The sequence below is a fragment of the Hydra viridissima genome, unplaced genomic scaffold, assembly GCF_058129835.1.
Source record: "Hydra viridissima isolate aposymbiotic clone 2 unplaced genomic scaffold, HvirCarnegie_v1 scaffold_10, whole genome shotgun sequence".
NCBI lineage: Eukaryota > Metazoa > Cnidaria > Hydrozoa > Anthoathecata > Hydridae > Hydra > Hydra viridissima.
In genome coordinates, this window is record NW_028324309.1 from 8,083,690 (window position 1) to 8,097,273 (window position 13,584).

General features: G+C 29.4%; 1 protein-coding gene across 8 annotated transcripts; it reads right to left on the minus strand.

The window, feature by feature from the left end:
* Nucleotides 1-454: 454 nt before the first annotated feature.
* Nucleotides 455-12,708, minus strand: LOC145181538 (mitochondrial-processing peptidase subunit alpha-like). Of its 8 annotated transcripts, none has more exons than XR_016456080.1 (12): nt 12,033-12,708; nt 9,344-9,423; nt 5,291-5,373; nt 4,691-4,793; nt 4,373-4,465; nt 3,618-3,875; nt 3,209-3,511; nt 3,034-3,099; nt 2,756-2,844; nt 1,365-1,420; nt 1,119-1,264; nt 455-1,007 (listed from the first exon to the last, which is right to left on the minus strand). XR_016456080.1 is itself a non-coding variant. In XM_090099322.1 (12 exons), the coding sequence occupies exons 1-12, from the start codon at nt 12,283-12,285 to the stop codon at nt 968-970; spliced, it is 1,443 nt and encodes a 480-aa protein (XP_089955448.1). In that variant the 5' UTR covers nt 12,286-12,708; the 3' UTR covers nt 851-967. The 8 variants fall into 8 exon arrangements, 5 of the variants coding, with proteins under 5 accessions (XP_089955447.1, XP_089955446.1, XP_089955451.1 ...); XR_016456081.1 differs by having other exon boundaries at nt 1,119-1,281; XM_090099322.1 differs by having other exon boundaries at nt 851-1,007; nt 1,246-1,264.
* Nucleotides 12,709-13,584: the final 876 nt, after the last annotated feature.

The window sequence follows — 13,584 nt, forward strand, 5'->3', positions numbered from 1 at the left end:
TGCGCTATGTTAGTGTTATTGGCCGATGCTGGTGTTATTTCAAGAAAATTCATAGATTTGAACAAACATATTCTTACGTAATAAATTTTATTTTGAGCTCAGTGAAAAAGTTTTACTACTTTATTTACATAAATACATTGTGATGTATAGAATATATATCTATATACATAAATACATTGTAATGTATATAGTATATATCTATATACATAAATATATTGTGATGTTTATAATATATATCTATATACATGTATATAATATATATCTATATACCACAATGTATCGTAACTTCGGGAAAAAATCGAGGAAATAATTTTACATTTTGACTATTAAAGAAATTTTTGTAAACATGGTTTATGAATAAACGAAAAATTCGTATTATATTCTGTAATACTAACAAGCGCTTATATTAGGAATAGAGAATGTATTGAGAATAGAGAAGAAAAAAAACATTAGGAAGAAAGAATCAACCAAAGAAATCTGTTTTTTTTTTTAAAAAATACTTGACATGTTTAAATCTATCAGTGTTCTTTTTTTCTAAACCACTACTGCTACTGTTCCTCATTGAGATAGAAATGTTACCAATGTGACGAAAGAAGGTTAATAACTCCTCGCAAATAACTTAGATGTAAACGGCTTTTTTAAAAGAGCTTTTTGTATTTCTTCATAAGAAGGTAAGTTTTCTAAATTACCGACAGCTGCAACAGAAGGCTTGGTAGACAACATCTTTTCGGAAACTCTTTTTAAATCATCGGATGTCACCGCTTCTGCAATATGAAAAAAACAAACAATATAGTCTCTAACAACCTGCAAGTCTATGTTTAATAGAATCATTTAAGGACATGCAAAAAGTACATAAGGACAGAAAGGGGTGTTAATTAAAAAAGATTTTAGTAGTGGTGTTGTTGATGGTGGCCTCAAAGACGCGAACTTGATGCGTCGAAGACTTGAAAATGTGCATTCTTTATAATCAATAACAATTTCTTTCTTTTAAATTTATGATTGTTGTTCTACAAAAAAAAAAAAACGAAATTAATTTTGTAATTATCAAAGAAACAAATTTAGGAAATAACAAAAATAGTTAAAAAATAAAACTTAATAAAGGTTTAGTTTTAACTAACTTTTGATTTTAATTTTTTAATTCAGTGTCAAAACTTTTCGCACTGATGCTGATGTTGCAAAAGTTCTTAATTGAAATCATAAGTTTCGAAGAAAGAGGAGAGGGGTTTTATGTCTTTACGTACGTACTTTTTGCATGAATCCAAACCTTTTCGAAAACAACAACTTCAAAAAAATTCTACAGCTAACAAAAAAAGAAAATATAAATTTTTTAAAAACAAATCAAGAAACTCCAACATTTCACATACCTATAGATTCATATAATTCCTGAGGAGATTTGTGGAAACCAAGACCAAGAATTTGCCTTTGACCGACAAAGAAAATATATAGCAACAATAAGCATAAATTTAAAAATTTGCGAAAATTAAAAAATCCTGGAAAAAATAAGCGCTAAGGAAAATAAAGCCATACGAGTGCAACAATGTATACAACATTAAATATAACAAGGCTGCAACTGCATAACATTTAAGGTTTGACGCTTTTCATGTTTAGCGCATCGCGTTAAATCTTGACGGAGCTGCTTTATTGCGGAGGATTTTTCAATAGTTGAAATCCTTTGATGAGCTCTCAAGCCTGATCAAATGTGATTTTTTTAAAATCAAATGTGAGTTTTTAAACGAAAAACGTAATATTTTGCCTCTAATTTTTAATTACTATGAAGAAATAGTTTTCCAATTGAGAAGCCACAAACTGAAAACACTGATGTTTACCAGCAAGCAACGGCGTTACCGCACCGACAGTAAGAAAAATTGCGGTAAAATGTGGTAACAATCTATAATACAAAATAAATAGTAAAAAATTTTTACTTTTACGCAAATTTACACAGAGCTGCTGTGAAGAATTTTTATTTTCGCTTTATAGTAGAAAGCGTAAAGAAATTTAAATTCACCCAAAAATAATAGTATAATTGCGCAAGCATTTGTAAAGCATTTCAGATATATGCATTTTTACGCACTGCGGTAACGCCAGTACTTATTTCCCGGGATTCCAACCAATCTTGAGAAATTTTTCCCGAAATTTCACGTATAAAGACTTTCAAATTATATCTTCTCTTAATCATATTTTCCATTCTATAGCAATATCAACAGGATAGCCATCCATGTCAGATCATCTGTCTCCGAGAATTAATTCAAAAAACTCAAACCGGAAAACTTTTAAAATTTACGTATTAAAGGTTTAAAAAAAACTTTTGAAAGTTTACATTATTTCACATTAAAGGTTTAATTCTCAGGTACCGTTGGCTCTATCAAACCAACTTAATGTGATAATTTATTTTTATTAGCTGAAAAGAATGTTTTACGAAGGAATGAAAGCAATCAAAAAAGTTTCTGTAACTCACTTAAGGCAACACTATTTTCTTAGTTAAATGACTTGTTTCAACTCAAACAGTTTTACAGTGAGTTTAAAAGATAAATTCTTAAATCTTAAGTTTCTTTTACAAAAAACAAAACAATTTACTCAATATTTTAACTTTTGAATAAATGCTGCTTAAAGAAAGGTATTAAAGCGAACTGTGTTACATAGTAAATACAAGCCACTGTCTTTTTTGAAAAAAATAATAATAATAATAATTATTATTCTGAGAAAAATTCCATACTTGTTTAAAGCAACAAGAAAATCCAGCAAGTAAAATTTTTACCTTCCAATATCTTCAAAACGAACAACACGAGATTCTAGATTCATCATCAACATTGATTGTGTTTGTTTTTTTGCTCGAGCTACTTCCACCTTTAGAATGGATTTTTTTAAAAATTAATATTGTTCCTAAAAATCTTTATTTTAAATTTAAGTGACATGGTTTTGTTATGTTTAAATTAATGTTTTAATGAGGAAGTTTATGCATAAAATTAAGTAATACTTTTTTTTCGATAAATGCAAAACTATAGCAAAAAATAGATAAAATACTTAAAAAAATACTTCGTGAAATGGTTCAGTAATCAGTCTCATATACTCTTGAATAATAACTTTGACTAAGTCTTTAGCCTAAAAAAAATTGATTGGACTCATTTTAAATCTCAATTAACAGTAAAAAATTAATTTTGTAAAAAAACTTAAAGCAATTTTAAACCTTGCTGGGAATTTAATAAATTACTTCTCTGGGATGTGCACTTGAGTGTATACAAAAGAGTCCAGCATCAGCATACGAATGATTGAACGCAGCAGAAGAAAACATCCAATGTCTTCGATTGAGTACATTTGTATAAAGACGAGAATACATCCCTTTTCCTGGACCTCCAGCAGAAAATGATCCTCCTCCACCTAGTAAAGTATTAAGCACGGCAAAGGTAAACATATCTTTATCTGTATAATTTGCACTTTCAAAAGCAATTGCAACATGAACCAATTCTGGAAGTTGTGTAATACCAGGTTGAAGTCGTGGTTCTGACCGATGTTCCTGAAATAAAATGAGTTACTAAACAGATGATTCCCACAAAACAAACTGGGTATTTGGCTATAAAATAAAGACTCCTATTTAAACAATACCAATAATACTGAAATACCTTTACAAAGCCCCCTGTATACTGTGCAATAGAGCGATCTGGGTCAAGACTGTTCTTTGATATAGGAGCATTTAGTAAAAAATATTTATTGCAATACTGAACAAGTTCCTCATGATCAACATTAACCCCAGATATAGTCATTCTTTCTGGTCTGTAATAGCGACTCATATAATCTTTTAACATATTTGCAGAAAGCTTTGATATACTACTCTGTGGACACAATTTTGGTAAACCCAGTGTATTTCCATTGAAGGCAGCCTATCAAAAAAATACTATTAATAAAGACTAGCTAAATATATACTTAAAAAACAACTTGCTTTTAAAGAATTTTTTTTTATCACAGATAGAATAGTATACATCTAAATTTTGTCAGCACATGTTTATAAAATCATATTCTTTTCAATATTTTCTTTCTATGTTCTTTTTTTTTTCCTTATCTAATCTTTTCTTAAACTTTGAACCTCTGACAGCAAATCTTGTTGACTAACGAAAAGTTACTTAAACTAAATTGTGAAATGTCTTGTTTGGTTTAAGAAAGATATTACAAGAGTAACAACATAAAGTAATTCCTACATTTAAGTCTTCATAACATTTAAAACATTAAATGTTAAGTTGTAACATAATAATATGTCTATAAAATACACAGGAATCATGTAAAAGAATGAGGTCTGCATTAAATGTGTATATAACTTAGGTAGCATTTAGTACTATGAAGGGCATAAAAATAGACAAAAGAACCCAATTTAAAACCTCACCGCATGTATAAGGTCTGTTAATTGTGGTTCTAAGTCAGGTCTGTAATTTAGTGAATCCAGTTCAAAAAGTATGGTTTGCTTTTGCTCGTTCACCTGAAATAAAATCATAAAAATAAACTCAATTCATTTTAGAAATCTTTTAAGTTAAGCAATAAGCAATTTATCTTTTAAATTAGGATCTTATCCAATAAACTTTTGCATACTTGATCTGACAGATTTTCTAAAGCACAAATCATGCTAACATGAAATGTAAGTCAGTAATTAAAAGAAAAAAAGAGAAATACTAACAGCACAAAAAAATTATAACAAGAAGAAGACCTCATTATCTTTAAGAATAGGTCGTAATACAGTTTCTGAAAGTATATCCACTACACCTTCAATATTGTACTTAAACGCTGAAGCAGCATAAATTGAACAATCCCTAAATAAAAAGAATGACATCTAAACAACCAAGAAAGAATTGCTTCTTTTTTTTTTTTTATTTTTATCTTTTAAAAGTTCTTCAAAATAATACAAGAAGATGCTTTTGACAAAAAGAAATTGAATATAAAGAGTAATAGTAAAACTAAATGTTAATTTCAAAATGTTAAACTTATGACAACCAAATTAAAATATAAGCTAAAATAAATAATATTTGAGATGTTTTCATCATATGTAGTCAAAATATAATATGAAATGTTAACACCAAATAAAATATATTTTAATCATAAGAGAATATCTTTTTTACAACTTTGCCTACATAATTTACGCATCAAAAATAAAAATTTATATATAGGAAAATATACAAATACTTGTTTTGTTGTGACTTTTGTTACATAATTTTGAGACATATTTATATGCAAACTCCAATTTGCAGATTCTTTATTAAAATTATGAAACTTCTGAAACATTATAGATATAAATGAGAAGAATTCATACCGAAATATTTGACAGTCTGCATGACCTCCAAGCTTTTCCAATTCTTTAACTATAACTTCATTACTTTCAAACTTTTCTGTGCTCTAAAAGATATCAAATTAAAAAAAGCTCTAATCAAGAGTGCTTTTATCTTAAAATATTTCATGTGAAATGAATTTAAAAACTATCCATTAAGTAGTTTAAAAATAAATAACAAAATTGATATAACTATCTTTCTATTAACTATAGTTCATAACGATTACCATCACCATTAGCTGCATTAGCAGCAAAACCATAATCAAATTGCTATTATTAAAGGAATGTTAATTGTAGTACAGCCATAGAACAATTTTTTAAGGTCACTTCTTATAAAGATAACAAAACTTAAAATACAATTTCATTTTTGTTACTTTAGGTTCAAAACTGTGTTTTTATTTTTTTGGAAGCCTTAAATACATTTTGATCACAAAATAATTGATAAAAATAAATGTTGTTGGCAGCAATACCTTACTTGTTAGCTATTTTGTAACATCTTTCTAATAATATGGAAGTTGTGCAGGTGTTCATTTTACAATGAAGTTTCTTAAAATTTTTCAAAATTTAAGTATTAAAATTAAGTAACATTGTTTAGTCAGCTTTTTTTCTAAATGTTAAACTTTTTTGCATACTCATATCAAAAAGCAAATTAAACAGTTAGCAGGCAAATCATGATTTTTAGCAGGTAAACCATAGTTTTTTGTTAAATTCATTTCAATCTCAGTTCTACTGATTAAAACTCAGGGATTTAGTTAAGAGGTGTACTGTTTGTTGTGGAATTGCACACAACATAGTTTAATGGTAATTGAACAAATATTTGACTGTAGCCATACTAGAAATGTTAAATGTTTTAACCACCCAAAAGTTTTTGTTTATTTGGATCAAAAGCTTGTAGTACCTTTATAAGCAGTTTTTTAAAAAACTTTAGTAAAACCTATAATGTTTTATAAAAACAGTACTTAGAAACTGAATGTTTATTTATTTACTTCTTTCACTATTCATAGTGTATTAACAGTGTTAAGTATACTTCTTTTTATTTAAGGATGTTTTAACATGGCAATCCTTACTAATGTAAGAAAAAGATAAAAAGGGAAATTTGGATTGTAAAATGAACTTCATGGTAATTGACTTTTATGTTTTTATGAGTTGCTAAAGTCTCTGTTAGAACTGCTACTGTAATAACATGAAGACACAAAAAAACTTCAATTCAGTGGTATCAGTATTTTAGGTACATCTTTACTTTTAAAATGGTAAATATTGCTACCATTAATCAGTGGTGTTAAGTTAGATGAGTTGCTATGTTTAAACATTAAATGCATGGGTGATGTTATAGAATAATGGATCTTTAGGGCTTATATTTTGAAAACAAAAAGTATATTTTTACAAATTGATCTTCTTTTAAATTGAAGTTTTTAATTCAACAATAGGTCCACAATTCAACAATAGATCCTGCAACCTGCAATCCTGCAACCACCATTCATTCAGATTGTTGGGTTGCATACTAAAACTTAAAAATGAAACACTTTGGGAAAATTGGTCCTTTTTTTTGTAAAATGTCTGTGAAAACCTATCCTGATTGAATTTGTTTCTCTTACCCTGCAAATCAGTAAGAATTTAAACATGAATTTTTTGACAGTTACTTGTTTGTAGAAGAGGAAATTGAGGAAGATTTTTACTGGACTACAGTAATAGAAAAAAAAGACAATATGCTTTAACTAAAATTAATTATCACAGATTGAATGGTATCCCATTATGCAAACTTGATACAGGAATTTTAGGACCAAAGTTTTACAATCAGATACCTATCCTGATGATCTAGCATGCTTCATAGATCAGGACACTGATTTTTTAGTATTCTTATCCTGACACCATCACTAGCTATCTTATCACACTTTCTTTACACATTTAAATATAACACATTTCACACAACTTAATTAATCTTATTAAGATCTTACAAACCTTACTAAGAAATCGTACGAAAACTTAATAAAGTCTTACTTACAAATCTTAATAAACTCTTACTTACAAATCTTAATAAAGTCTTCCTTACAAATCTTATAAAAAGTCTTACAAATCTTAACAAACTCTTACTTACAAATCTTAATAAAGTCTTACAAATCTTAATAAACTCTAACTTACAAATCTTAATAAAGTCTTACTTGCAAATCTTAGTTAAGTCTTACAAGTTTTCTTGCACATCTTGCAAAACTTACTAATCTTACTAAGATTCTTTTTAAGAAATCTTATTGAGATTTGCAAGATTTATTGTTCTGGGTGCTATCAATGCTTGAACAATCTCAAATAAAAATATTCAGGATTTAACCTAGACATCTGAAATGGTATCAGAGTCCATAAGTAATCCTTTAAGTATTAAACATTAACTCAATCCTTTTATTAAAGAAGGACCATTCTTAATACAGCTTGTCAGATGAGACAGTATTATCAAAAATACAAAAAGAAGTGAAACTATTGAAAACATGTGATGGTTATTCAAAAAGAGTTTATCCAATTTTAAGGTCAGTTTGGAGCATGCATTTTCTCTTGCCAGAATATTTAGTATAAAAATTTGTGGATAATATAATATATATGATCCACATAAAATTAACTAGATTAATAAAATACATTTTTAAACAAAATTATGAATCCTAGAACTGAAAAACACTACCAGGATTTCAAGTCAAACAAAATTTGATTTGAAAGGATTCTAAAGCATATCTTAACATATTTGTATTGCCTGTTATTAAAAAGTTACCTTATTTGAAGAATTTATGACAAATTATTTGTTGCTTTTTTTTTTTTTTACATCTTTTTAAACTTTTCTACATGAACTTATCTGTCTTTGATGAAAATTGAAACATTTTTAGAATATCTTAATAGTAAGGATTAAACATGTTTAAGGTTTTAAGCTTTATGCAATTCAATAATTAGTGAAGTGGTGTAGAAACTAATTGAAACTGGTTCAACACTGGAAGAAAGTTCTTATAGTCTGAAAGAGATAAAAGATATATTATTTAAGAAATTCAAAAGAACCTTAAAATTAAATAGTGCAAAGATTAAATTTAAATGGTCCAAAAATAAAACTATATAGTCCAAAGCTCTTGAATAAAACTAATGTACTGCAATAAAGATGACCATTGTTAATACAACCAACATCAACACTAGGAAAAAGAATAGAGTTGTCAAATTGCAAAAAATGTTCTCAGAGAAGGGTTTTACAAACCAAAATGTATTATTAGTCAACATAACATTCTGGAAACACTTCTCCAGCTGGTGGACCAAAGAACTTGGTAATACATCTTCAAATAATGAATACCCATTATTTTCTCAACAGGTGAAAAAGTATGAGGAACTGAAATCAGTTTGTTTTATCATTGCATTCATTCTCATACCTACAACAAAGATTCATTTTAAATAACCATGCAGACTATTGGTTCATTAATCAGATTGCAATGAAAATGGCTTTTAGAAATACTGAAACCTTACAAAAAAAGTATAGCATTAGTCAAAGAATCATTGGAGGCAGGAGATGGAGGCATCTTGATGTATGCTATAAAGCAAATGGAGATATCTTTAAGGTCTAACCTTTTTTTCTACTGTTATATCTGCAATGACTGCAAATATGAAGTATACACAAATTTATGCATGGCATTTATATACCTGTAATAAATTTTGGGTTTTTTGGTATTGTGTCATAACTGACTGTGTTGTAGACTAATTTAGCTGCTGCATATGGTGTTCAGCACATAATTTTATCATAGAATTGATTTTGTCAATGTTGGGCAACCTTTAAATATTGATTAACTTGCATCAAAATTTGTCCAAAGTATTCATTTTTGAAGTGGGTTGTCACATAGCTGAGTTTAAAATGAGGGAAAATCAAAGAATATTTTTGGATTACCCTATTATATACATACATAAAGATGTAAATATCATTTAGTTTTTTAAATTGTAGAATCCCAATTAAACCTAAAAACAAACATTAATTGAAAAATTAAATAAAACATTTTAGTTTTCTGTAAAAGCTATTTGCATACTTACATGAAAAGCAAGTTTTTCCAAAATATGAGAAATACCGCTTTCATAGTCAATTTCATATCTAGATCCTGCATCAACTAGCACTGTAAAAAAAAAATTTTCTAAAAATTATATGGTAAAGAACTTTTATACAAAAAATAGTCAGTATCTGTTTAAGCATATTTGACTAGTTCTTTAAAAACATTCTTAAAGAAAGCTAAATAATACAGTATTTTGAACTCTGAACCCAATAGTAGATTTAAACTAATTGACTCAGTATAGCCTTACATATACCACAATCTCCAAAAAATATTTAATATAAACTCCATCAAAGTAAGCTACAGCTACATGTCAAGTATGAAGGACATCACACAACCACCACATTATACAAGAATACCCTAACTTTAGAGATAGAAGCTGTAACTGCATAGATAAAACAAACTGTCCTTTACATCAGTAATGCCTTATAAGAAACAAATTATACCATGCCATTGCCACCTCCAATAACCCAAAATTAAAAGAAAAGACCTATTATGACATTAGCAAAACATTCTTCAAATTAAGATACGCCAACCACTTAAAATCTTTTAATATAGAAAAACATAAGAACAATATCAAACTATCAAAAAAGGTACGGAAAATAAAAGAAGCAAGCTTTACATCTGCTGTTACATGGAGAATTATAAAGCACTGTAAATCTTACAAGGGAATTATCACTGTTGAGAGTACTTTTATCCTCAGTCTGAATATTTTTTCTGATGTTGCTTAATAATTTGCATGAGAAATTGAAGTTGATCTTCATCTCAAGTCAGCGATGGGTTGCTGACTCTAGATGAAGATCAACTTCAATTTCTCATGCAAATTAAAGCCATGAAATGATTATGCTGAGCTGATAAGAGCAATTCTGTGCTCAGTATAATCATTAACAGCTTTGAGACTGTGGACAACAGCTGATGCTTCTTGGTAATCTGTTCTATCATACCACTCTTCATTTCAATGCCAATTGGTATTTCACGGCATTTGATATCAAAGCAGTGAATCTTTATGCTAAGTGCAGAGTTGCTCTTATCCAAGAGCAACTCTGCACTCAGCATAATCATTCAATTTTGAACTATGCTGCCAATCAACTGCAGGAATATCAACCTTGTGTCGAAACACATGCCACACACATTTTGAACTACGTCCCAGTCTACCAGTGTCTCATAAACAGACAAAATTATCTTAGCAACAGATAGCAGCTCTGCAATATTCTGTCCAGAGACCAGCACCAGAAGTCTGTCAACATGTTCTTTACCACTCAGATCCTGCAGCAGCTTGCCATCCCAATGGCCTACTAATGGGACATTGGGCTTGAAATTTGCTTCCTCATGAACTGCCATCTCAGATCATAACTGCTGATGCTGAACACGGATGAAGCTTCAATTATATGCTAGACTGCTTATTCCTAGATCCATGCTGTTTCTGCTAGTACATACATAGCACAGTGATCAGATAACTTTGATCTATCAAGAGCAGCAGCCAAACTTGGAGTTATAGCAATCATCCTTCCTTTCTTTTTCACAAGAAAGGTTTATTTCTGCTTCTGCAACTACACATTCATCACTGTCATAACTGCTGTCATTGCTACTTGATTCTGAACTAGAAAAAGATTCTAGAGTCACTACTTCATTGCTTCTTTCCTCCATGCACCAATTTCTCCTGTTCAGAGTGGTCTCTCTTTCTTTCAACTTGCTATTACATCCTATGATACAACCTGTGTCTTTTTTCTCTTTGTGCAAGAAGAAATTTTCTATTTGAAACTGAAAAAAATAAGAATTAATGTACCAGATGTATATCAACCAGTGGCTGTTTTATTGAGTAAATATTTTTTAGTTATATACAGGTTAAACATTTAGATGTATGCTTGCTTTTGGTGCTTATTTACTACCACGCTACTTCAATTCAGCAAACAGTATATGAAGTCTGGAATGAGGTGTATTCTCTGCAACCTGTAGTATTCTAACACAATTTATAGTAAAACATGACAAATAAAATGAATAAAGAATGAAAATCCCAATCTCTTTGCTGCGTCTTGAAATCACTGAAAAAAAGAACTCAACAAAAACTCAATTTTAGCAGAAAAATACAACATGGCAGCCAGCAAAGAATAGCAGATATTGAATCATATGCCAAAAATCAGTAAATAAGTATGCCCTAATGTTCACTGCTGCTAGTATAGAAAACAGATTTGCTATATATACAAGTTTACACTAACATTAACTGTTGAAGTAACCCATCGGAGCTATTAAATTATAATATGTATGAGACTTTAGAAGCTGAGCTACCCCTAAATGTTGTTTAATTGCAGTTTCTTTTCACCATATGTGTTTTTATGTCAAAATGAATTATCTTAGGCTTTAAAACTTTGACTTTTTTGCAATTTCACAAATAATGACCACCCTAATATACAGGGAGGTGCAAAAAAAAAAAAAAAACCCACAGTATATTATTTTTAAAATAATAAGAAAAAATGTTAGTGTGCTAATTTAATGGCTAGTTTAAAATTGTGAAGTATAACATAAGATAAACATTTCACTTCAAAACTAGCCACGTAATTATGTTAAATGATTTGCAAAAAATCTACTATCCAGGTTATGTTTTTAGACGTAAGATATATTGTAGAACATAAAAACATCATTCTTATAATCAGTTAATATATGTTAGAAGATAATACCTCCTACAGTACAAAACTGCCCAAAAGAATCCTCAGATGCAATTTTGAGGCCATTTGAAAGCGTCGTTATTTTAACTTTTTTTGATTTGTTCACTTTTAGCACATTTTTTGGAATGTGACTTTCGTTAAAAAAAGATATATTTAGTGGAGGTATTTTATCAAAAGAAATCGAGTGATTTCGAAAAGAAAGCAGATTAATACACTGCAGAGATTCATTAGACTTCAGTATTAGCTTCGTGAGTCTAGCAGCCATTTTTCTAACAGTTTGGGCTCTTCTAACTTCCTTACATCCGCAAAAGTTTAATGTATGAGACAGAGTTGATAACGCCTCGAGGCGTTATCTACGCCGGGAGGCCTCCCGGCGGCAAAGTAACTTACTGCCGAAAGGCCGACTTTTTTTAGAGACGAAAGCCACTGGCGGCCGCCGCACAGTGACTCAGAACGATCAAAAAACGGTAAAAATTAAATAAAATTTGACATAAATCGTAAATCAATAATGTTATATATCAAAATAATAATTTTTGGGTCAAAGATTTCAAATTTATTAATAAATTTTTTTTTTATGCGTAGCTTCGACGCGTATAACGCGCGCTTATGCGCGTATACGCGCGTTTAAGGTGACTATACGCGTACAAAAATTTTTTTTTTCAAGTTTTAGAATCTTCAAGACAAACACATTATCTTGATATATTACTCTACTTGATATTTTTATAAAAATGGTTTTTAAAGGAGGTTGATACATAGAGAAAAAAAACTGAATTTATTACATTCATTTTATTATTTACATTACAATTAATTTAATAACTTCATCTGGTAACGGTTTTCCTCGATAGCTCTTATGTTTTCTAAAAGATATGCTTGATACTTTTGGATCTGATCTTACTAGAAGGTAGTGCATCTGATTCATCATTGTATTTAACCTTGAAATTTTTGCCGTGTGCTTAAGTCTAGAATTTCTTATCTGTTTATTTAAACTCTCCAGTGCATCTTCCGAATATACCCCGACTGGTAAAGGTAATTTATGTGATATGGAAGAACTATGAAGCAGCAGTTTATGTACAGTGGGAGGCATAACATACCAGTTGTACAAACTCACTATACGTTTAGCTGTTTCAGTGCAGTATAAATCTAATTCATTGATATTAATAGAATATCCACAAGATATGGTTATGAGAATATTATGCAATCTTTCAATTATATCACAATCAACTTTAGTAATTTCAGAAAAAGCTTTACTATTTTTAAATGCTCTTCTGGCAGTATTGCCGTCATTGGTATTTCCAGACCCAGTTTTAGGCATGTCAACATATAAGCTTAACCGTTCCCTGAAGAGTTCCTGAATCTGTTTTTTTTTTAAGTCTACAGATAATTTTTCCTCAATTGTTTTTGGCTTATACTTTTTAATTTCAATTTTATAACTCAAATGAAGAATAAATTCCAAGCATTTTATCCAGCAATGCAAAGCTGAAATTCCAAGCCCCAAGGCTGACTCATTCTCAGTTTTTGCTTTTAATAAATCAATATTGTTCATTTCGTTGGGTTTAGCATTGCA

Excerpts from the sequence above, each read along its gene's own strand:
- LOC145181538 (XM_090099320.1), bottom strand. The coding sequence starts at position 12,285 with ATGGCTGCTAGACTCACGAAGCTAATACTGAAGTCTAATGAATCTCTG. Across the intron at positions 9,424-12,032 it reads GCAGTTTTGTACTGTAGGAG|TGCTAGTTGATGCAGGATCT; the intron begins GTATTATCTTCT and ends TTTTTTTTACAG. Across the intron at positions 3,512-3,617 it reads ATACAGGGGGCTTTGTAAAG|GAACATCGGTCAGAACCACG; the intron begins GTATTTCAGTAT and ends ATTTTATTTCAG.